This window comes from Manis pentadactyla, chromosome 4 (assembly GCF_030020395.1).
Source record: "Manis pentadactyla isolate mManPen7 chromosome 4, mManPen7.hap1, whole genome shotgun sequence".
In the NCBI taxonomy this organism is placed as follows: Eukaryota; Metazoa; Chordata; class Mammalia; order Pholidota; family Manidae; genus Manis; species Manis pentadactyla.
Window position 1 is genome coordinate 17,355,218 of NC_080022.1, and position 25,361 is coordinate 17,380,578.

At 51.1% G+C, this 25,361-nt stretch overlaps 1 protein-coding gene and 1 long non-coding RNA gene across 2 annotated transcripts; one reads left to right on the top strand and one right to left on the bottom strand.

Annotated features, from left to right (window-relative positions):
- On the bottom strand, nucleotides 1-20,217 carry E2F2 (E2F transcription factor 2). The gene is made up of 7 exons (XM_057499840.1): nucleotides 19,500-20,217; nucleotides 14,002-14,107; nucleotides 12,042-12,261; nucleotides 11,102-11,261; nucleotides 9,894-10,007; nucleotides 8,156-8,348; nucleotides 1-3,416 (listed from the first exon to the last, which is right to left on the bottom strand). Exons 1-7 carry the CDS (start codon nucleotides 19,752-19,754, stop codon nucleotides 3,136-3,138), a joined length of 1,329 nt encoding a protein of 442 aa, XP_057355823.1. The 5' UTR covers nucleotides 19,755-20,217; the 3' UTR covers nucleotides 1-3,135.
- Nucleotides 19,508-21,080, top strand: LOC130683320 (uncharacterized). The gene is made up of 2 exons (XR_008996924.1): nucleotides 19,508-19,604; nucleotides 20,230-21,080. It is a non-coding gene; the product is annotated as an uncharacterized LOC130683320 (long non-coding RNA).
- The last annotated feature ends 4,281 nt before the right edge of the window (nucleotides 21,081-25,361 follow it).

Below are 25,361 nucleotides of genomic sequence, written 5' to 3' on the forward strand. Positions count from 1 at the left end.
AAAGAGACAAGGCACCCAGAGTTGCTGCCATTTAATGCCCGGTTATCACAACACAAGTTTTACATGGTGCTCATCAAGGCAGGACCCAGGGCACAACCAGGTCAGAGATAAGTGACCTGCACGGAGTCCCAGCACAGGGACCAGGTTCGCTGGGGCCCACTCACCCAAGACACATGTGCCACATACAAAGCTTCTTCGCTCACCCAGGAGCCAGCAGGTTGGCCAGGCTCCTGGTCACGATGTCGTCATGGGAGAACAGTGTCCCAGGATGAGGTGGGGACCTCAAGGCGCAATGACAAGAACCAGAAAGCTGCTTGGAAACAGCCCCAAAAGGCTTTCACTTCAAACGCACTAAGCCACACAATGCTTGGATGGGGAAACACCCAAATGCTTTCGCTAAAAACTAAACACTGTGCAGAACTGAGGCTGAGGACGTCTAGGGAGACAAAAAGTCAAAACCCTCCAAGAGCCAGTTGTACAAGCTTCACCATCTCCCTCTTCTTTCCTGCAGCCATGCCAGTCAGGCCCACAGCATTGCCAAGGAGAAGGGATGCCACACGGGTCTAGCTCATACTTTTAACAGGAAGGGACATGGGAGCATGCCCCTGGTTTTAAGAAATCTCTTAATCTCCAACTCTACTGATCAATTTAATGCTACGGGCTTCCCTGGAGTCCCCGAGCCTTTGATGTCCCTGGGGACATGGGTGACTCAGGGGCTGCATGGGAGACTGGGAAATTTCCAGGCAGAAATAATGTATCAGAAAGAAACTCCCTAACTTTAAGTTTTAAACCCTAGTTTTAAAGTTTACCTGGTCCCTAAAGGAAATACCACTTAAAATGGGTTCTTAAAGCATTTCATGGAACTTGGGTGGTTTCAAGTGTCACTGGCAAGAGAGGCATGAGCTTGTTTCCTACCTGGAGCCTGAGGCCTGGCCTGGGTGGTCCAGCCCCTGGGCCAGGCACGGGGAGAGGGGCCAGCATGGGAGAGGGCAGGGCAGCTGCTCAGGATGCAGGCCACAGGCCCAAGGAACATCCTCTGTTCAGCAATGCAGCTAGGCGTTGGGGAATGAACCTGAACTCTGGCCAGACTTCACCATTCAACTCATTTTTGGTGGATCTTGCAGGCCTCTTCTCCCTTTTCTCTGAATTAATTCTAGGAGAAAGCTCTAGGCAGAGCCCAAGGCATGGAAGTCAAATATGTCTGTCCTCAGAGATGATACATGTCCACATGGCAGACTAGCGGAGACCTCAGAACAACAACACCGTCTCCAGGCCCACAAGCCCCAAGCCAGACCCCAAGGACCAAGGTAGTTCCTTGGCCCTGAACATGCTGGGTTTCAAATGAAGCTCTGATGAGTCCCCGGTGAGTATTCAGGGAGGGAAGACCAACGGAATTTCTGTGAAACAAACAAAACTGGCCCTATTTATAGAGTGGAGCATCTGTGACTTGCTGACCATTCCTGAGAAGGTGCTAACTTGGGGGCCTAGGAAGTTGAGCAAATGACAAGGCCCAGCTGTCCCTAGCTGGGCATTAGCTCCCTTTGGACCCTACCCCCAAAGAAACCCACCTTCCAGGCTTCAGATGCCAGTAGGTCAGCTCAGGAGCAATCCCATGAAGCCAACTTCATATTTTAATCCAATTTAATGCTACAAACTTAAAAAAAAAAAAAAAAAGTGCCGCCCAGCTGAGCTCCTGAGGAAACCTAGTTCCCTGAGGACGGGTGGTGGGCCTCTCAGACCGCCAGCCCTGGCTACCTCCCTTGTGAAAGAACAGAGCTGACCCCTACCCCCACCCACTGGGCCTCAGGCACAGTGTGGGAAGGCTGAGCCTCTGGGAGGGTGTGGTGAGGCCAGAGACCTTCCCAGGACCCCAAGCCTGAAGAGGTGACATGAGCCCATCTCCCCATTAGCTGCCAAGATCTGTTCTGCAACGGACACCCTTCTGTCACCCCTTCGGCCTTCGTGTGACAAAAGGAGCCAATATGCCACCAAGTCCCGGTCACCTCTGTCCTTGGGGGTTTGTGGGAGAGCTGAGAGGCAGGGGAGGTCTTTAAAGAATCACTCCCTTCAACAAAAGAATCCTCCCAGGCAAGGGGAGGCTAATACCAGCAGCTACCAGACAGGGTGCCTTCCAGCAGTTTATTGGGTTAACCTCACCCTTCCCTTCGGTGGAGCAGCCAATGCCTCCCAGGTCCTCAGTGGAAAACGTCCCATCCCAGTGAGAGGCCAGATGGAGGAAAGGCGCCTGGGGAGCCACGGCAGCTGCTGCCGTATTCCTGTCCTTGTTTCCTCAGGAGCTCTTCTCCGCCAACTCCCTGGAGGATTGTGTTTTACATTCTAAGGGGAGGGAGAGGTAAGGAATTCCCCAGGAAGGGGGTCTTCGTAACTGGCTGCTCCTGCTAACTCAGGAGCCTCCATGCTGCCTGCTGGGATGGCTCTCTGGAACCATCTCCAGGACAAAGGAAACCAGGAATCCAAGGCTGGTGCCTTGGTGGGAGATGTCAGGCTGAGAGCGGAGGAGAGGCCAAAGGGTCTGCAGCCGCCGCTTATTAGAATGAAGATGCCTTAGTGCAATGGGCATCGCAGCAGACTGGAAGGCCCCTCAGAGGCCCAGCCCCCACCGCTGTGGGGAAACTGGGGAGTTGGCCTGGGCTCTGGAAGGCCCGGCCCGCCCTTGGACACTGGACGGCGCTGCGCCTGTCTGAGAATTCTTACTAGAAACTAGAATCATCTCCCTGTTAAAACTCAGGGAAGACAAACAAAACTCAACCTGAAATAAATACAAAGGCATTAAGTGCTTCTTGATAAACTGAGGGTCCTAATTCTGCCCCAGAAATGCAGTGGCAGGGCCTTTCCCTGGACCTGGTCCCTTTCCCTGTGGCTCGACTGGCTGGGTCTTTCCAGACCCAGCTTCCATTAGGAAGGACAGGACCCAACCCCTGTGACGCTCCTCACCCGTGTCCTCCATGTCACTCCCCAGGACAGCTTCGGCCAGCACAGGGGTGGGAAAGGAGGAGACCCCCAGACCCTGAGGGAAGCACCTTGTGTCCAACATCCCTGTGCGGGCAGAGGGACTGTCAGTCTGTCTATGAGGAGGTAGAGATGGGTGGGGCTCCTGGGGGCAAGCAGGGCCATTCAGTTAATCAGCAGGTCCCCAAGGTCATAGGAGTCGAAGAGGTCACTGATGCCCTCACCCCCATCCAGACCCCACAGGTAGTCGTCCTGGTCCAAGGGTGGGGAGAAGCTGATCAGTGGGGAGCTGCACGGCAGCGGGGACAGGAACTGGTCCTCGGTCTGCTGCAGAAGTGGGTGCGGCAGCTCCAGCATGCTGTCAGTGGCCTCCAGGGGGACAAGGCTTGGCTGTGGTGGAAGCTGTGGGGGTGGCTGCAGGACCCGCTGGGGACTCAGCACTGGTGCTGCAGACAAACAGACAAGGGTCATACCTGGACCTGGTGCCCAAAGCCCCTGGTCAGACCTCAGGGCCTAAGAATAGCCTTCCTCCCCTCTGGATAACTGTGCACCCTCTCCTCTCTCCTAACCAGCCCACTAAGGGCACGGGGAGCAAGCCACTCTCATTCTCCCACGCTCCCTCCACACTCCTCTCAGTGAAGGAGAGGAGCCCTCAAAACCAAGCCCCAGCTCCCACCCGAAGCCCAACCCTCTTTCACCATCAAGGCCCTTGCTCCTGAAATCATTCTCTCTTCTTCCTGCGCCATCAGTACTAGACCATCCCCATCAACACACAGACATACTCTAATAACGCCTGTCTTTAAAAAGTCTCCCCACCCCAACCTCATGACTCTCTCAGTTAACAGCCCATTTCATCACTCCCTTCATAGTAAAGTTTCTCGAGGGTTGCCTGTGCTCAATCTCTATTTACCTACCACCATTCACTCTTCAACCCATTCCAGCTTGGGGTCTGCCCCACCATGCCACTGAACCAATGACTCCATATCACTAAATCCAATGGTCCGGTCTCCGGCCTCATCTTATTTGACCTTCCAGCAGAATCTGATGCAGTTATTCACACCCTTCATCTTAAACATCTTCACTTGGCTTTGGTACAAGGTTTTCTTATCTCTGGCTGTATTACCTTTGCCTCGTTTGCTGGAATTTCCCCCTCTTCCCAACTTCTAAACCTTGAAAGCCCCAGGGCTCCACCCTCAGATTCTTCTCTCTTCTGGCTGTACTCCTCCCAGGTGACCTCACCAGCCCTGTGACTTTAAATCCCTGTCTGGACCTCCCACTCCCAAGGGGATGCCTCTGGCGCAGACCCTGCCCCGAGCTCTGGGTTCCTACATGAGTACTCCCACAACATCTCAGCTGGGGCGTCTGGGCTACGTCGGGACTTGGCATGTCCAAACCAAATTCCTGGTCTCCCCTGTCCTAGTTCATGAACCACCACGCACTCAGCTGCCTAGGCCAAAAGGCCCAAGAATCACCTGTAATCCTGCCGTTTCCCCTTTACCCAATCCAGCACCAAGTTAGGGCATTTCCACAACCAAATTATTCTCCAAGCTGCCCATTTCTCGAGTTCCACTGCTGTGATCCTGGTCCTAGCCCCTTCCCCTCTCACCTAGACCACTGCAGCAGAAGCCCCTCACCGTCACCTTCCTATGAGTCTTGGCCTTTGTAGTCACTGTTCTAACTTAAAAACGACTTAGGGTAAAATCCCAGTTCTGACCAGGGCTGAGAAGGCCCTGTGTGATCTGCGCCCGCCTCCCTTCTGCTCCCTCTCCCACCTTCCTCCTGACACGAACCTCTCTGGCCACCCTGGACATCAGCTATTCTTCAGCACACCAAGTTCATGTCCACTTAGAGGTAAGAAGGTAATTTCCTACACAAGGCACCGGAAATCCACTTCCCCCCAACGAAGATGTATATCATGATGTCCAGAATCTCACCATTTGAGTCATTACTTACACTCTAAACAAGCATTGCTCTGAAAATGTAACTGTGCAGGTACACCAGACTGCCTGATCAACCTCTTCCTAGCTGTGTGACTGTGCGCAAGTGACTTCATGTCTGTGAGCTTCCATTTCATCACTTCTAAAATACCCACCTCACAGGGCGGTTGAGAGGACTAAGTGGCAGGTGCAGGTAAAGAACAGCTGGTCTGCGAAGCCCCATGTTGGGTGTGCATGCCGCCCTTGCGAGTGATAATTGCTCCCGTTTACCAAGGGCTTCCCAGGCTTGGCTCTGCTCTCAAGGAGAGACATGTTTCACTTCCCCAGACACCCAAGTGGTCCTGAGGAAGGCAAAGTCATTACCCCTGTTTACAGGTGAGGAAACTGAGGCTCAAAGAAGTCAATTAAATATATTCGAGTGAAAAAAAAAATCAAATGTTTGTTTAGCGTGTTGTAGAGGTTTGCATGTGTTCCAGTAAGAGGACTGGCTTGGGAGAAGGAGGAGGAAGAGGAGATGGGTTTGGACCTCAGCCCCACCTCTCACTGGCCCCACTTGCTCACCAGGACCTGGCACCTGAGTTTTCTCATGAGGGAAATAAGGATCCACCTCACCGAGTTGCAGGAAATAGTAACTGAGATAACATGTGTGGAAGCCTCTGCTACAGGCTGGAATCTGCTCTCTCTCTCACTGTTTATCGCATTCAGCTGAGAGCTGCTCTTTGTAATATCTGGGCTGCCACCACACTCTGAATGGCTCATACTCACTTTATCTCCAGAACCAAACATAGTAGGTGACCAATTTGCATAAGCTTTTTAAAAATCACATTCACACTGTGTCATCTCCTATAACCCACTCCACAGTCATGAGGGCATTTCAAGGGCGTTCCAAGAGGTGAAAGCGACTCACCCACAGCCACCAAGCCACAGGAGGGGAGGTGCAGACTCAAACAGAAGTCTCCCAATTTCACTCCCATGCTGTTAGCTACATTTAGGTTTACCTTAGAATGTCAGAACCTGCGGGGATGTTAGTGACAGGTCTTGTCCAAACTCCTTCCATTACAGATGAGGGAAACTGAGGCCTCAAAAGATTTGCCATTCCCTCTGGTGATGCCAGAACCTAGGTCCCAAACTGTAGTGGCCTCCCCTCTGAGCATGGCCCCTGGTGCTTGGATGTCAAAATGACTCTGCTTCAGGCCAGAACATGGAGTGAGTGAGTCAGAGAGAGAGAGAGAGAGAGAGAGAGAGTGTGTGTGTGTGTGTGTCTGTGTGTGTGCATGTGGAGTGTGAGTACGCCTCCAGAAACCTTCCTCCTGTTCCCATCAGCAGGGACGACATTAAGAGACACAGGGCAAGGGGGATAGGGGCACAAGCCAGGCGCCAGGCACCAACTGGATTCTGGGCCGGCCCCCTACTGACTGCTCTGAGGGCCTCTATTCCTTTTGGGCCTCAGGCTCTTGATCTGTACAGCTGAGGTAAAAACCTCACACTTTATGTTCCAGGGTCCCCCACATCCACCCAATGCCTCAGAAGACCACTGAAGTGAAGACACTTCTAACTTTGGAGAGCTGGGCACCTGTTGACAGTGGAGTGAGAAGGCAGAGCCCAGGAGGAGGCGGCGGAACAGGGTGGGGTGCAGGTCTGGAGTGGGAGATAGGCACTGGGAGGCACTCAGAGGGACAGATGGCTGGTGCAGGAAGAAGCCCTGGTCCCCAGACCAGGCCAGACCGCAGAAAAGAGAAGAGTTGAAAGTCTGGGCTCTTGCCCATGCTCTGCCACCAAGCTGCTGGGTGACCTTAGAGAAGTCATTTGCTCTCTCTGAGTCTCAGTTTATTCATGTGTAAAATGAAGGCTGAGTTAGATTAGGGGTCAGAAAGCTTCTGTGTAGGGCCAGATAGTATTTTAGGATTTGCCTTTATGGTCTCTGTCACACCGTCACCTTATCCAACCCTGGCCCCACACCCCCAACTTTTAAAAAATATGAAAACCATTCTTAGCTCATGGGATATATACAAACAGGCCAGATTTGGCCTGCAGGCAATAGTTCACCAACCCTTGAGTTAAAGAAATGGAATCCAACCCGTGTTCTTTGCTCCCCTCCCTGCCCCACCTCCCTGCCCCAAGCCTCTTCCATCAGACCAGATCTAGCTCTGCATTTGTTTAAACACTAGGGTTCTACTTAAGGGAATTTTGCTGCTAAGAAAACAAAAAGAACACTTGTCTGCATGGCCTCAAAGGATCATATCAGTCTGACCTGATGTGTGATTCCAGTAAAGGGCAGAAACCGGCCTGGGGGAAGGGCTCTCCCAGGTTCCCATTTCTACTCCTTTCAGAATCCCACCCTTGCTGGGAGCCCTCAGGAACCTCTCCCACCTCTTTGCTTCCTGGTGACTGCCTCATACTACGTCCTGCCAGGTGTAGCCAGCTTTTAGCTGTACTGTCTGCCTCCCAGCCAGGAGCCTCTTCCTTGAGTTGTCTGAGCCTCATGATAAGAACTCTGGGCTAGCTGTATGGAGACCAAGGGTCAAGACTCAGCTCTGCTGCTTCCCAGTGTGGTGACCCTGAGCAAGTCACATCCCCTCTCTGACTCAGTTTATGTATCTTTACACTGGGAACAACAGAACCTATATCTAGAATTGCTGTGACAAGCAATGTGATAATGGATGCACCTAGTACATAGATGTGGTTTACAAAACCTTCATTATTAGCACCCAAGAAAATATTGAGCATTCCCCCCAAAACCTATAGTTTCCATTTACTGAGGACTTGCTGAGTGCCAGGGGTGTTGGCATTAGCAGTCATCAAAGAAGTGGCGGTAGTAGTGGTCGTGACAGTAATGACAATAATAGCTAACAGTTATTGCCAGCCAGCTTTCTAAGTGCCTTACCTACATTACCTCATTTAGTTCTCACAAAAACCTATGAAGGAGATACTATTAATTACTATGCCCAACTTACAGATAGGGAAATTGAGGCCAAGAGAGGTTAAGTAATTTGTCCAAGGCACACAGCTGGTAACTGGAAGTGCTGGGCTTCAAACCCAGGCCCCCCTCTGCCCCAGACCTGCATCAGCCTCCCCACTGAGACAAGGGAAGCATGCAGGCTCTATACAGTGTAAAGTGCAATGCACACATGTCGGGTAGATAGAGCCCGTGCTGCCTGATAGGTCAGTACCCGACAATGTTGATATAGAAAAGGAAACTAAGGGTGGTTGCTCTCCCTAGCCCCTACCCCTCTGGACAGAGGTCCTACCTGGGGATGCAGTGGGTTCTGTGATCCCAAGGCTGGCGCTGCTGCTGGGCTGGGTGGAGTCAGGGCTGGGGCCGGGGGCAGAGGTGGAGGGGAGGGGCTCCTTGGCAGGACTGTCCGGCTCCTGCATCTCCTCTGGGCACAGGTAGACTTCGATGGGCCCCTGCGTGCTCTTCAGATAGATCTGCAGATTCTCCTGAAGGAGGAAGAGAAGCCAGGTCATGGCTCCAGGCAGCGGGACACCTACTCATGGGTCAGCATGTATGACAGACACCCAGGGCTCCCACTGCCCATGCAAGCAAGCTCAACTCCTGAGCTGGGCGCCGCTGGGGCCGGCCTGCCCCATCTGGCCTGTGGGCATCTGCTGCTTCTGCCTTCCCACTGGGGGTGCGGAGCTGGTATTTTGAAAGCTATCTTTGCCACTGAATGGGGACAGCCCACCGGGAAATGGAGCCAGCACAAAGAATGGCAGGAACACGGACAGCTGAGGTGGACTCAGTCATAGTTAGAACTCCTGCATCCTGCCTTGCCTGCAGTCTCCAGATCTTTGCCCCAGACCTGCTACTTGGTTCCCCCACTGACCTCAGCCAGCTGGACTTGGCTTTCTGGTACGTGTAACCGAGAGTCCTGGCACTTGGCCCTGTCACCCTGCTTCTGCCCACACCCACCCACAGCTTAAGCCATGAGTGACTACACACATGCCATTCCAGCACGAGTGTGGGTCTCCATGCCGGTGCTCAAGCAAGGCCCCTGCCTACCCCCACCCCACTTTACCTATCAAAACTTCTATTCATACTTTAGGACCAGTTTAACTGTCACAACCTGTGGGCTCTTCTTAGCTGTCCTTTTCCCCAGCCCTCAAAGTACATCTTCAGTCTATAAATGACAGTGTCCCTACTTGCTCAGGTGTTTTCCCCACTAGATCCTGAGCTCCCCCAAGGCAGGGGCAGGGCCTTATTTGCTCTTAATGTCCTTCCATTAAACAAATTATTCCTTGAGCCCTTATTATGTGTCTGGCTCTGGACTGGGAGTACATGAGGGGAATATGCTTTGGTGGAGCTTACACACTAATAGATGACGCAGAACACAGCCGTGTCACCACCAATGTACCCTGGCAAACATAAGTTAAATATGAAGGGAAAGCACAGTAGTTATAAAGTCTGGGGATAATCAGGGAAGGCTTCTTTGAGGAAGTGATGCTCGAGTTGAGAACTGTGGAATGAAAAGCAGTAAACAAGGCAGGGAAAGAGAAGAACATTTCAGCTGGAGGGCACAGCATGTGAGAAGGTCTTACACTGGGGATGAGCTTAGTACAGTGGGGGAAATGTAGCAGGTCAGTATGGTGGAAGCAAAGACAGAATGGGGGCAGAAGACGAAGGAAGGTTGATGAGGTCAGAGCACAGAGAGCCTCATAGGAAGTATTAAGGATTTTTGTCTTTAACCTAGGAAAGCATGGTTAGCATGGAAGAATTATTGGACTAGTACCACCACTGTATGTGGGCACACGTGTGCATGTGCACACGAACACAGGAGCTGGGGGGGATGAAGAAACCAAGAACAGGGATTTTCTCAGGCCTGTACCTGACACCTGTTGCCCTTCCCAGCTTCCAACATTTCTGTCCCAGCTCAAAGACCACCGATCTTGCCGAGGGCACCACAATGGACCCAGGAAGCCTGGGGCCGTTCAGTGCCATGGCCAGAGACTGCAGAGCTGCCCAGGACCCTCTGATTCTGCTCTCACCTCGTTCCTGTCAGGCACTTCCAGTCTTGTCTGTGGAGGGGCCTTGACAGCGATCACTGTCTGCTCCTTAAAGTTGCCAATAGCTCGGATGTCCTGGTAAGTCACATAGGCCAGTGTAGGGGCAGGAGAGTCAAGAGAAGTAACTGGTTAAAATTCAAAGCCTGCCAGGCAGGAATCTAACTCACCTCTCCTGAGCCTCAGAACATCTCTTCCTTACTCCTTACATAGCTTAGAAATAACCAAAAGCTGTAACCTGTTTTTTAAATGTTGTAAGCTACCTTGGATCCCTTTAGGAAGCAAATGGGGGTATAAAATAATTTTTTAAAGGCTGCTGTACTATCAGTTTTTTATGTAAAGGTTTCATCTCCCAAACTAGATCATTAGCTCTGAGAAGGCAGGAAGGTATGTCTTATTTCTTTATATCTCTCACGATCCCTAGCCTTTGAAAAATACAAGGTCAGATCCAGAAACCAATTAGATGGTGAAACTATTTGGGAAAAAATGTATGAAAAGCCTTAGCAAAGTCCACACTCTGTGACCTCATCATTTTAATCCTAGAACTCCAACCCAGGGAAATAAGTATAAAATACAGGAAAATGTATATATAAAGATATTCATCTCAATATTGCCTTATAAAGGCAGAAATCTATTGTTCTAAATGTCAATTCTAGGCCTTCTCAACAAACCAGAGGGTAGTCTGAGTAGGACATTCTCAAATCATTTTAAATATGAGGTTAAACTATGAGATTGCTGGTTTTGTAGGTAAAAAAAAAAAAAAAAGGTCCAATATCGACAATTTCATATGGATCAAGCAAACAGGAAGGATTTGTAACATCCAAATGGTCTATGGTAATATACTATATATAAACTGTCCATAATGTACTAAGTGGTGAAGAGCAGAATATCAACTGTTGCGTACAACAGGCACACACTATATTTAAATGACACATACCCTGTGTATAGTTAAAGAACAGTGGCTGCATCGAGGTGGCAGCTATTTCTTTCTTTTCTCCATTTTCCAGATTTAAAGAAATGTATTTGCTTTATTCTTATAATAAGAAAGTAACTTCAGTAGACCTGAGAGGATAAGCCACTGAGGAAGACACAAAAATGCCAGACCCCGAGGGTGAGTTGGTCCCTACAGGGAGGTACTGCATCAACTCTAGATGGGTATGAGCATGCAGCAGGCCCCCATTCCAAAGAGGATATCTCTTGTTGGTCTTGTTCTCGGTCAGGTGCTTGAAGTTCAGAGAGCAGCTCTGGATGAGCTGGTCCAAGGCCTGCTCCGTGTTCGTCAGCTCCTTCAGCTCCTGCCCCAGCTGCTGCTGCTTCCCAGGCCAGGTGGGGTCTTCAAGCATTCCCCTGCCTCTGGGAACAGAGCGGCCCTCCAGTATCAGTCCCAGTCCTCATCCGGGGACCCCAACCCCAGGTAGCTGCGCAGAGCTGCACAGATGGTGCAAAATTCCAGCATGAGGCCATTCACATGGTCCATGATGGTGCCCTCTGCATTGTGCAAATCAGTGGTCCTGCTTAGCACCCAGGGAGATGCAGGGATTCGAACTTAACGTTTGGGGGTCGGGTAGGGAGGAGAAACAAGTCAGGCCTGACCCCACTTTTGAGGGGCTCTCAACTCTTTCTGCCGTATGCCACAGGTTCCCCCAAATGGCAGGGAGTGACCTGACTCCCGTGCCTGGGTTCCCTTAGGATTCACGCCTGGGTCTGCATGTCTGCTCTTTAAGACCTTGTATAGGTGAGGAAAGGAGCCTGGGTTACCATGGCCTGGTTCCCAGGAGACTTTCCTAAGCTAGAAGAGCGGAATGTTGGGATCCCTGACTCAAGAGCAGCTGGAGTCTTCTTAGGTCTTTGCGTCCTAGAAACCGTTCTCCACCCTGCCCAGCCCCGCCCTCCTAACATTGCTCCAGCAGGCACACCTGCTCTTCCACCGACTCTTAAATACATTGGCCCCGCCTCCAGCATGAAGCCTATTGGCTGTTGCTCTTGGTTGGCTCGCAGTACTTGTGCCCATAGGCTGTTGCCCTCAGCCCCGTCCCCAGCATTCACTCACTGGATATTGCGCCCCATGCCCCACAAGCTCCGTCCACTGTGCGTGCACCCATTGGTGCCATCAGCCCCAGCCCAGGCACTCACACCCACTGGATGTTGTTCTTGGCCTTCTTGCGTATGAGCTGGATGCCCTCCAGCACATTGGTGATATCATAGATGCGCCGCTTCTGCACGTCCAGCACCTCAGCAGCCCAGTTCAGGTCCAGGACCCCATCCTCTGACTCACTCAGGAGGTAAATGAACTTCTTGGTGAGCAGCCCCAGCGATGTGTCATACCGAGTCTTCTCCCCGGGGGACTTGGGGGCTAAGGAGGCAAGAGGCCAGGGCACTGTTCAGGGAGGGCCAGCCCGGGGGACCACTTCCATCGATCCGGCCCCATTAAGCATCACGGTTCACATGAGCACCCACTTTCCAGTTTACAGAGCACTGTGTGGTAGGGGGTCATTCACCACCACTGTCCAGACAGGGCACCTGATACCTAGACAGGGAAAGTGACTCGCTTAAGGTCTCACAAAGGCAGCGTCAGGACTGGAGACTAAAGTGTCCTAAGTCCTGGTTCAGAGCACCTTTCCATACCACGCAATCATACCAAAACCACTACCATCAACAGCAAGTGCTTGTTGTGTGTAGGTCAGTGTTCTAAGCACTTTCCATATATGACAAATTTAATCCTTACAACACCCTGTAAGGCTGGTGTACAAAAATCCCCATTTTATAGATGAGGGTACCCAGGCACAGACAGTCTAAGTAACTTGCTGAGGTCACTCAGCTAGAAAGTGGCAAAGCTGCATTCAAGAACATTTTTATAAACTTTTTCTTTCCATGTGTAGTCCAGTGATTATCTGAGAGAAATTAGTCCTTCCTATAATATCAGATGAGGCAAGTTCATGAAAAAGGTCCCTTTCTTAATGAGGTTGATGTCATAAGACCACATCTCAGCTGCAGCATCTTAAACCACAAGAGAACTTTTGCAATCAAGTGACTTGCAAGTCATATAACAAGTTAGTGGCCAAACTTGTTGTGGGAACTGAGAGTCTCCAGATTCCTCCAGAAGTGGTGTTTAGAATATCTTAACATATAAATAGCCAGCGTTTGGCACAGCCTGTTTTGTCAGTTTTTGCACCAGTGGCAGACATTACTAATCGATCAGCACACTTAGGATCCTTCAATAAAGAGCTCTGGGCAGCCTCTACCAATCAATTAGAGGATAAATTTTCTTGCTATTCCTGATCTAGCTGTGTCTCGTTTTACAGGTAAGACAACTAAGGTTCTCAAGAGGAGTGAGGAGTCAGGTCAGAGCAGACCCCTGCCTACATTCCCAAAATTACTGACCCTCATGCTTCCCACCCAGTCATACAGCTTCTTGATTAGGTCTCTGATTCCCCAAATTAGCATTCCTCCCTATCGTACTTGACGAAACTCCCATTTGCGCCAGGATATTTACTGAAAATAGCAAGAAGCAGAAATTCCCTCCAACTCAGCTTTCAGAAGGCATCACCTGGGCAGACTCTGGATCTTAAAAACCTCTGAGGTACATGGACTGGATTCATCAAACTTCACTTCCCTTTGAATCACTTATTTAGCTCTCTGACAGCATGTGGGAGAAAGGCCCTGGTTAACCCCTGCTCCTCTCTGAGCCGGATTCTCTTTTAGAAAAGGTCAGATGGAACTAAATATAAAAAAGTTTTAGAAAGAGTAAGCTCCCCAATAAAATCCCGGCCATCAGGTTTAGATCGTAAGAGCAGTGGATGGTGTGGGAGAAGCAGGGTGACACTGGATTCCAGTCCTGGTGTGTGACTAGCAGTGTGACCTTGGGCAAGTCACTCAAGCTCCAAGTCTCAGGTTGCCTCATCAGTAAAAGGGAACAATTCAATGCACCTGGAAGGATCCAGTGAGAGAAGGCACAGGAAAGTGTTTTATAAACAGGGAAGTGTGCTACAAATATTGCTCCTGATGTATTGAGCAGGGTTGCTGCACTCTGCCCCTGCCCACCCCACCACCAGTCTCCTGGACCTGCCCTTCCATGCCCATCATTGCAGCTTACTTCTGGGGCTGGGGAAGCCATCCACTCTAATGCACTTCCCCTTGGGCGTCCGGAATTCAGGGACTGCAGGCCTTCCGATGCCCTCCAGGTCCAGCTTCCTTTTGGCCTTGGAGATTGAGAGAGAGTTTGAGAATCATTCCTCCTTCAGCCTTTCCCGGAACTAGGGTCAGAGCACTGAAGCCACCAGCAGCCACTTCCTGGGCTTTAGTTTACCACCAGTCCTGGTGAAGCATCACTACCCTTGGTAAGAAAATATCAAAATGACCTGAAAAATGAGCTCTCAGAGGAAGCAAGTCCTATTTTCTGAGAGGTATACAACACTCCCATCCTCCAAGTCCAGGCACTTGACTCTACCAAACTCAATCTGGCCAAGAGCTCAGGGTTCCTAAACTAAAAGCTGTAAGGTCACTTTTACACCCACCATCCCCCACCCTTTACACCCAGAGGATGATGCAGGGAGGAAAGAGTGGGTGGGACCTAAACCACATCAGGTCGGGAGAGCCTCCCCCAGTCCTCCAGCCCAGTCCACCAGCCCTGGCTTGGCCAGACCCGGTGCCCATCAGGCCCCACAGCTGGCCCTTATCAGGGTGGGGCTGGGCATCCACCCAGGCGCAGGGGACTTCCTGGCTCACTGCCACACCCCAGGGAGGTGCCCACATCAGGAAGCAGTGCAAACATTCCCCGCCCCTATGTTTGGGCTCCAGCTCAAGGGCCCCAGGGCCTCCTGAATAGGCTCCACTTGCCATTCTTTCTTTGCGGAGAAAGGCAGACAATGAATCCTTCCCCTGTCTTAAGGACAAGCAGCTGAGGTTCCCCCTTCTACCCCTCCCTGTTCCCGCCAAGCTTGGGAAACACCTGCTGGGGAAATCAAACCACAGACCCATCTGCTTCTCTCCACCCCACTGCCGCTGGGCACCAGTTAGGCCCAGAAGCTGCACTGGGCCCGGAAGGGGCCTCTCTCCTGGTTAGGGCTGGGCAGGGTAGGGTTAGGGCACTGGGGCACAGGGCAGAGACCTGGACTTGAATCTCCCAGCTCCTTCACCTCCCTGTGTGATTTGAAGAAATGCTCCACATGTAGGAGCCTGAGTTCCCTCTGTAAAATGGGGCAGAAAATACCTACCTCAAAGGGCTGTTGTAAGGATTCAAGGAAATAACTTCTGTAAAGTGCTCAGCCTGTGGTTCGGCTTGCAGTAGGTATTCAGGAAATGCAGTCCCTTCCCTAAAAGCCAATCTTGCCCTTTTCCTTGACACATCCTTCTGGGGGTCACTAAAGCCCATTTCCTTCCCCTTCCCCTCCCCCAGTCACCCACCCCCAGTGGGACAGGGAGGCCTGTTTTAACCTTTGACGGTGAGGTCATGCTCGGCAGGGCTGAGACTTCTTCTAACTGCTGCTGAGCACAGCTGGGCAGACAGGTGTGGGAAGTGGTGACAGCTTTTCTTGCTGTGAGTACCCTCCCCACTCCTGCCTCCTCCAAGAAGTCTGCCTGGACTGATTTGAGGGGAACTGCTCCTTGGTTTGAGAAGCCTGGAGATGATGTTCCTCTCCTCCACTGCTATCCAGACCTGGACATGATCCAAATACCTCCTGCTCATTCCTCTTGAAATCTCTCTGGAATATTCCTTTTCTAACCCCTCAGCTGTGGATATCCTAGATTCTAGAGAAGGTGACCTGCTCCAGCCCCATCTTGTCTGTAGAGAAAGGTCCAGTCATTCACTACCTTCCACATGCCCTGGGCCAAGGCCCATCATTCATCACCCTTCTGAATCATCTCGGCAAACCACTAGTCCCCATTTTACAGCTGAAGTAACTGAGACTAGGTGAGCTCCAAGGCCTTTATCAATCCTGCATCCCAGGATCCTTCATCCATCCCTCAAGAAGGAATTCCAGGGGCAGGGAGGGGAAGGGAAGTCAGGTTGAGTTCTACCCAAGGCAGAGGTGGGGTACCCAGAGCCTCCCCAACCCACCTACCTCCCCCACCTGACCAGGAGTGAACTTAGCCAGGCTCTGCTAAGTTCACAGAACATGCTAGGCATGGGGAGGAGGGGAGGATCTTGAGCAGAGTACCTGTGCTGGGCCTATCATGTGCTCATCTGTCCTACAACATCAGTGCTGGCAATCTCTTGGCAGATGTGAAGTGGAGACTCAGAGAGGTTAAGCCACATGCCCAAGGTCACACAAAGGGCTGAGACAGAGTTTGAACCCAGGTTTGTGTGATTCCAAAACCCTGTACCAGGCTGCCTTAGCTCCATCCCATACACATTTCCCCAGAATTTGGTCGCATTTGAACTGAGGCCTGCTTATGCCCACCTGCCCTTATCACTTTACACACACACACATGCACACACCCTTCAGCCCCTCCCTCACCCTTACCCTGTCCTCAAAGGGTCCCGAAGCTGCAAAGCACCCCCCACCCAAGGACATCTCCCTAACACCTTTGTGCACTGCCCAGAGAAAGGCTAGCATGTGGACGGGCCTGAGCCTGCAGAACAGAGGTGGCAGAGGACAAGCTCAGGAAGATGTGGGCCAAAGGAAGCCAGACTGCCTGGGTTCCCACTGGGCTGCCAGCCTTCTTTGCTGGGTGAGCAGGGCAAGTCAGCTGACCTGTTGAGCACCACCTGTAAAATGGGGATAATCTGCTCCACCTCAGCCAAGGAGTCCCTGAGAGAGTGCAGCAAAGCCCTTTGCTCCCATAGGGGAGCTGCTATCAGTAGAGCGCTAGGGGCACCAGGAAGGGAAAAATTCAGAGGTGAGCCGAAAAAGAGACGTGGATGTGCTGAAAGCAAAAGCCAGCTTGCCTCTAACCTGGACCCTCTTAGGTAGCCCCTTTGGCTGTTTCTTAAAGGCATGGCTAGGATTTGAGCCCACCCTGCCAACCCCAAGGTAGAAAAGTAAAGCTCCTTCCTCAGGCAACACAGAAGTGAAGCCAGAGACCATGAGACACAAGCCTACTACAGACAGCAAGGTGAGGAAACCAGGGCTCCAAGGAGGGGCAGTGACTTGCCCAAGGTCACCAGGGAATGGAGCCAGGTCTCTCCTAAGCCTAAGTCCTAAGTTAGACAGTGAGGGTAGGAGCAAGTGTTAGGAGGTGAGAGCCTTGCTTCTAGATCCCAGCTCTGCCACGGGGTAGCCTGGGATTCACCACCTTACCTCTCTGAGCCTACATCTCATCTGACCTGCCTTGTACAGCTGTTTATTAAAATGCTCATTTTCTTTCAGGGTTGTCAGAGGAAATTTGGAAAGTACAGCCAAATTAAAAGGAAAGGAGAATTGTACATAATCCCACTTCTCTTCAAATTCCTGCAGGGATGAAACAGGATAATGTAATGTGCCTGGCCCCATGAGGGCTCAACAGCACAGCATCCCGAGCCTTCTCTGCAGGGTAAGGGAAGAGCACTAGACAGACAGCAAGGAGACAGGCCTTCATTCTGCCACTGAACTTGGTTACCATCCCTGGGCAGCACCTGAGGTCCCTTTAAACAGCAGCTCCCCAACAAATCCTGCTCACCCTGCACTTTGCAGCCTAGCCACAAAGCAAGCGGCCACACCCAGGGTTGGGTTTGGAGCTGCTCCAGGTCACACCCTGGTAAAATGAGTAAGCAGGGGGCCAAGGCCTTTCCATGGGCATAGGGGCATGGGGCATCTGGGGACTGACAGGAGAGGGGCCTCTGGGCCTGGTAGGCCTTTAGGGTGGTCTGATGCAAGGAGACTTTCCCACTTCTTGGCTTGTGACTTGAACAAGTGACTTCACATCTCTGCTCAGTTTCCTCATCTGTAAGATGCCTCATCCCAGGCATCTTGACCAAGATAATGAATGTGAAAGTACCAAGCAGTGCCTGGCACAAAGAGACGTTCAGTAAAAGAGAGCCATTCTTGCTATGATCACTGAGCCCCTATGGGAGGGAGGTACAGACAGATGCACCCGGGCTCCACTGGGAGGGAAGCAGTTCAAAACCACAGCTGTTACTGAAACTCCGCCCGGGCGCCACAAAGCAGCTGGCCAGAGGAGACCTTCCCTGGGGGCCCCCAGCTCCTAAGTCAGGCAGTACTGGGGCAAGTCAAGGCTGCAGAGAAGAGGCTAATGTTCAGGAGCCTTGTGGGTCACACATCTCCCTGCATGACCTTGGACAGGTCACACCCCTGCTGTGCCTCAGTTTCCCTCTGCCACATGGAGTTACTAATGTCACCTACTTCACAGGGTACAAAACTGTTTTAGGCTGTAAAATGCTGAACACAAGATAGATACCCAGTCCTGATTATCCCTGGCTGCTTGACCTGTAAATTAGGAATATAACTCCTGCCTCCCTCCTTCCAAGATGGAAATCATGTGCAATAAGGGGCTCTGAGAAGGTTAAAGCCTTATGCATGGGCAAAGCACGTTTCCAGTAGCTGGGAGTGGGGGCTCTGCCTACATCCAGAGATGGCTGGAGGTCTGTGCCTGCTGATTCACACAGATCTGACCAGATGCCTCTGGGCTGGTGGGGGGTGTTCTTATCTTTGCCCCTGAATTTACTCTCCACTCACAACTAAGCAATCTTACAACACCTTCATCTCACCTACCTGGAGCATGCATCCAAAAGCCAAGACCTGAAACTGGAAGTGACCTGAGACGACGTGGCCCCACAACTACCCCACGTACACATGTATTTTCAAGAAAAGGAAACTTAAGCCCATATTGGGCTTTGTCCAAGGACACACAGTAATGAGTGGCAGTCAGGATCAGAATCTGGGCTCCCAAGCCATCCCACCCCCATTCCCCAAGGGTTTCCCACTCCACCCTAGTCCTATGGTTGTTTCAAGCCTCATGGGCTCAAGGAATTCCACTCTCACAAACCATCTTGTGCCTAGTGCCACCAAATTATGGGCCCTCCCTGGCAACAGGTCTGGGGACTAGAGGGAACAGCAATCTGATAGGAACTCCCAGCTTGTACCTGCTGTGGACTATCTGGGAGGGAAGACAGCCTGGGGGAGAACCAAGAACAGAACACTGGGAAAGAGTTGGCTCAACGGAAAATTTGGAGTCTGTCCAAGCCAGATTGGACCTGAGAAAAACCCACCCCCCTCACCCTACGCGGGGTCTTGAAGACCCCACTGTATTCCTAGGCCAAGTCCTATACCTGGACAATAGCAGGCTGCCAGTCCTGGTTTCTGGGCCAAACAATGAATGAAGGAATGAATGAATGGTGGTAATATTGCCTTGATGAACTTCCCCAAGGTCACACAGTACACTGGGGATAATGAGTTGGGTCTCCACACTCCCCACCCAGTGCCACTCCTTCCACTCCAGTCAATGAGGTTATTTCATCCCACGTCTGCCGGTGAAGGGACTTGTCTCAGATATTGAGGTCAGTGGGTTGTTCTGGAAATTGAAAGTTCTCCTCCCTCCCCAAACTCGACCTCCTACACTCAAACTGGATCCACGGCGCCCCTCCCTCCTTTCCCACACCCGGAAAAGCAAAGGGGGAAGCGACGGGTGGGGGTGCGGGGTCCCCAGCATTACCGGCAGCCGGCCAGCCGGCACGCATCGCACAGCTTGGCCCTCCGGTCCGTGGGGGGTGGCGTCGAGGCAGGTGCCCGGCACCGCAGCGAGAGGCAGAGTCTGCGGGTACAGCGAGGTGTAGTAGGTTGTGGTGGTGGTCTGGCAGAGCTGGGGGCTGCTGAGGCCGGGCGGCCACAGCTCGGTGGGGCTCATCGCGGGTAGCCCCTTCGAGGGCGGCCCAGCAGCCGGAGCCAGGGCCCGGGGCCCTCGCAGCATGGCGACCACAGCGCCCCCTCCCCAGCCTGGCTTGGCGCACCCGCGGGCACCTGCCGGCTCCAGAGCCCGCGGCGGCTCACACCGCCCGCGGCATGGCGCGGAGGCCAGGGGAAGCCGCCAATGGAGGCTTGCGGGGCACGGCCGGACCCTCCCCTCCTGGCCCGCGGCCCAGCGGAGCCGCGCTTAGAGATCGCCGCTTGGAGATCGCCCGGCGGCGGCGGCGGCGGCGGCAGCACAGTCAGGGGCTGCCCCACCCCTAGGGCGGTCGAGACCCGGGACGAACCGCGCCCCCGAAGGCCTCAGCGCCTGGCGTCGGCCCGCTCCGGGAATGGGTCTCTGGGATGTCCGCGGGCTTGACGGAGACGCGATGCTCTTGGAAGGGGGAAAGGTGCCGATTGGACCGACTCCCTCTCGCCTCGCTCTCTAGTCTCCGAGCCTTTCTCTGCCTTTTTTTTTCTTTCTTTTTTTTTTTTAGCGCCAAACTGCGTGCCGCGAAATTTAGATCTCCCGCGGAAAATGCCGTGCTTCGGTTGGCTGCTGCAATATGCACAGACTCCACCCCCCGGAAAGGACCGTCCCCAAGACAGCGATTGCCACACAGGCCTACTGCTTAAAGGGGCCGCCACACCTGCTGTTGCCAGGCGTTCGCCAGCGCGAGCAGCCCGCCAAACGGGAGAGTGGTTCCAAACAGAGCAGCGCGGAGCCCTCGGAGGAATGGGCCCCGACTCCATGCGGTTGGGGGGAAACGTTTTGGCGCGGAATCCTGACCTGAGCGGAGATCCAACAGCACTTTATCCAGGCCTAAAGCCTTTTGGTAGTTTGCACGATAGCTTAGCTAGCGTTATATACATCTATATTCTTTTTCCCGCTAAAATGAAAGCCAGGAACCTTGTTTTTTTTCTTGGCAGAGGGGGTGAGGGGCGGAACCTAACATTTATACCTCTTCACAGAAGGATGCTAACATTTACTGATCTCCTACAGGACGCCAAGCACCCTAGTAGACCATGACGTGTTGTTTTATTTAATTTAATCCAGCAATTCTTGGAAGAAGAATGATGATCTTTGTGAGGATGGAGAGTTTAAGAGGCTAGGTAACTTGCCCAAGATCAACACAGAGATTCACTGATTTGAGTACTGGCAGTCCAGTCTGTGACAGGCCGGCTCCTGAGCCCTTGTTTGTTCCAGTAGAAGGTTATTCCCCCACTCTCCCAAGCTGTGCCCTGCTCCTTGCAAGCATGCGTTGGGGTTGGGGGTCCAGAGTGCAGACCTCTGTCTTGTTCACAGATACATTCCCAGAGCCCAACACTCAATAAATATTTGCATATCTCTGGGTTTTTCCTAATCTCTCATTTTCAACGCTGATAATCCATTTACATTCCCCATATTTCCAGTTTAGAGATGCTGAGGCTCTGAGAAGTGACCTTGGTTAGAGAGTGGCAGAGCTGCTAGAAGCTACTGGTAAATTCCAGGTCTGCTGATTCCTGCCTAGTGCTGTGTGATTTTTATGTAAACGTGAATCTGGCATTCAAAGCCCTCCAGAGTTGGTCCCCAGCTTAATATCTGGTCCTCATCCTCAGATTGGGAGGATGAGGTGGCACTAACACATGGTGATGAAGAGCCCAGACTTTGTAGCAAACAGCCCTGGGTTCAAATCCCAGGCCCTCTCACTTTACTACCTGTGTGATCCCAGGCAAGTTTTGTAAACTCTCTGAGCCTTGGTTTTCTCATCCTTAATAACACCCACAGGATTGTGGGGAAATCTCATTAGATAATACATGTAAAGCTCTCAGCACAGAGCCCGGTTCATAAGGAACCTAAAGAAATAGCAGCTATGGCTACATCTCTGGTCTTATCTCCAGTATACAGACTCCACTCTGGTCTACATATTTCACTGACCTTTCAAGCCCCAGCTTAAACCTCACCTTCTCCAGGAAGCCTTCCCTGCCTGCCTCCCTACTCCTGATCGGAGTGGTCTTGCCCTCTTTGGACCTTTAGTGTGTTCTGGCTCAACAAACAAGGCTTTGTTTTCATGCCTTGTTTATCAGGTAGGTTCTAAGCTCCCTCAAGGGCCCAGCCAGGTGTTATCTCTTTCTGAATGTGTCTCAGCATCTAGGGCTTGGGTTGGCATGCAGAAGGTGGAAAATAAATACCAATCATATGATTCACTCATCTTCCCAGCAAAGAGTGGCAAGGAGGCCCTGATTTAAGTCCCATGCTCCACATCCCAGCTGAGAGACCCTGGAAAGACTGCTGCTTCACCTGCCAACCTGTTTCCCCAGTCATCAAATACAGATAATGCTGCCACTCTGCTAATTTCACAGGACTTCAGAGACACTATTGAAATGATGGAGGTGCTGATGATCGTTAATATTTCTAGAACCTACTATGTGCCAGACTCTATGTACTTGGGCATCTCTGATTCTCACAACACCCCTCTGAGACAAGCACTATTACTATCCCCATTTCACAGATGAGAGAACCTGGAAGGAATTGTGGCCGAGCAGGTTTGGGGAAGAAGCAGAGCCCCAAGGCCAGGAAGGGAAATGGGGGTGGCAGGGTGGGGCTGGATGAAAGAAGGGAGCAGGCAAGGGGGCCGGGAGCCAGCTCTCTGTGGTTGCGTTTCGGGCAGCTGGGGCTGTCTTAGAGTTTCACTGCCTGGGAACTAATTCCTTCAAGAGGTGCGGGGTACAGACCTGCAGTCTGTCTCCCTAACCTTGAACTCCTGCCTCCTCCGTTCCTATGGTTGTGTTCTTGGTCAGGTTGCTGGACCTCTCTGAGCCTCAATGTCCTCATCTTTGAAATTGGGATTGCAAAAGTGACCTTTCCATTTACTGTGAGGGTTTAATAAGGCATTGGATTATGAAGTCCTCAGAGAGGGGCAGAGTGGGTACTTAAAATATTTTAGCTAAGATTTGTGTAAAATGGACTAGAAGAGGCACCCTCACATGGTACCGAGCTAATATACTTGGAGTTTTCCACTGATATCCCCACACTTTTCCCTTCTCCCAGGCTTTGCTTACAGAGATCCATATCCACAGGGTCTCTCCTCTCTTAGATCCCCATGTGCTCAAAGCTGATCCATCCTTCAAGGCCCAACTCAAGTGGTGGAGTAGCAGGAACAAAGGGTAAAGTCAGACATTCCACAAAACTTCAAACTCCTTGGAAGCAGGACCTATGCTTCGTTTTTACCTCTGTGACTTTCTTCCTGAGCGTGCCAGGCATGTAGTAGCTCTGTAGTAAGTGATGATGGTTGTAATAACTCACATTTCCTGAGCACTTTCTCAATGTAGAGCACCCAGTGAGGCACTTTACAGGCATTATCATGTTGAAACTTCCCAACGACCCTATAACATAGGTATGATTTGGACAGATGAGAAAACTAAGGCTCAAACTTGTAAAGAGACCCAACCATGGGCTGGTTAAAGATGAAACCAAGACCTGAACTGAGCTCTCTGTCTCCCAAAGCACTGAGCCATTTTGAACAAGGAAGTTAGCCACAGTACTCCATGTCAAGGAGCATACGTTCTGCCAAGGAACCAGGGTTTCCAATGCTGAAGGCATTCTTGGAGGTGGAGTGTGCCCCATAACCAGGTAAGTTAGGGATGCTTAGTCCCATATTCCAGATGAGGAAGCCAAGGCTTGGGGGACATTTAGTGACTCATCAGAGCCTGCACAGCTGGTCAGGAAGAAAGCCCCTGTGCCGGCCACACCCAAAAGCCCTGGAAAAACCCCCAAACCAAAGCCAATTTCATTTCTAGCTGATGTTCCTTGTTCCACCTCATTCCTGGTGTTTCTTCTGAAAAATGCCTCAGATTCCTTCTGCTCAAAGTCCTACTTATCAAAATACAAATGCTTGATCGAAGCTTCCTGAAGGCACAGACCTGTTTGGGGGCTCCCCAGTGTGTTACATGTTCACATGAATCCAAAAACTGGAGAGAAGCCAAATCGGAATTGTGGGAAGGGAGGGGGGAAAAAAGTCTCTGCTCCATCTTCTTTGCGCTTCTCAGGATAGTCTTTTCCAACTATTCTGCAATAAGCATGTATTACTTTGGTAATTAGAAAGGAAAAGTTATTTTTTTAAAAAAGATACAAGTTGCTGCTTCAGGGAGATTCTGCTGCCTGAAAAGGGAACACTTTTATTGGAAAATTGTTGGAATATGAGGTTTATGGGTTCTCTGGGCTGGCACATAGTAAATACTATATGAATATTTGTTAAATAAATAAAATTCTGCACCCTGACACTCCTTAAGCTGTGTGTTCTTAGGCATATCATTGTTCCTTCCCCTGAGATGCAGGGCTACTCATGGCTGCCTAACAGGGCCCTTGTGATAACTGTAGTAAGTTTGGGATGGTATGTGAATGTGTTTCGTGTATGTACGTTTGGCATAATGTTCCCAATTTACATTCCTACCAGCAATGTATGAGGGAAGGTAAAGGATTTGCATGGAAAACTTTCCAAAGAAGATATACACAGACCAGTAAGCACAGAAAAAGATGCTCAGTGTCATTAGTCATTACGGGAAATGAGAACCAAAACCACAGTGAGGTTCATACCCACCAGGATGACTACAATCAAAAAGACTGACAAAAACAAGTGTTGGCCAGGATACGGAGAAATTGGAACCCTCATACATTGCTGGTAGGAATGTAAATTGGTGCAGCCGCTTTGGAAAACAGTTTGGCAGTTCCTCAAAAAGTTATACTCAGAGTTACCATATGACCTAGGAATTCTGCTCCTAGAATATATATACCCAAGAGAACTGAAAACAAAATGTTCACACAAAAATGTACACATGAATATTCATAGCAGCATTATTCATAATAGCCTAAAAGAAGAAACAACCCAAATGTCTATCAACTTATGAGTGGATAAACAAAATGGGGTGGATCCATACAATGGAAAATTATCCAGCCATAAAAAGGAATTAAGTATACTGTATATGCCATAATATGTATGGACCTTGAAAACATTATGCTAAGTGAAAAAAATGAGAAATTATGAGAAATGTCCAGAATAGGCAAATCCACAGAGACAGAAAGAAGATTGGTGTTGCTACGGGCAGGTCAGTTTCATTTTACAAATGTGGAAACTGAGGCTCAGAGAAGCTGAGTTCCACTGTGCCCACCTATCTACGTGACTTTGGACTGGTGACTTCACCTCTCATGAAGGGTGGCTGCGCATCCTTCCTATTTGTTTTCCCTTCTCTCTGGCCTTAGGGTGCAAGCTGGTGGGGTTCAAGGGCTAAGGCTGCCATCTAGAGGCGACTCAGGCACCTGCCAAAACTCTGTGAGTCTATCCATTCTAGTCAACAAGTTAACCCCCTATGGGGCTTGGGGAGGAGAAGAAGGATGTGAAAGATGCAGCCCTGCTGGGAAGGCCGAGGCTATCAAATTGGCCAGATTCTTTCCAGATGATTGCAGATCCTGGAGATGTTTTTCACAGATGTTGGGTCCTGTGGGGGTGGCCCCACGTTGGAGGACGGCAACTGGATTTAGGTCCCAATAAAAGCGCCCAGAGTAGCTAGGGGAAGTGCCAACTACAATTCTTGTGGTTATCAATTCATTCCCTCCTGTTCCTACTCAAACTCTTTAAAATGCACACCTGAC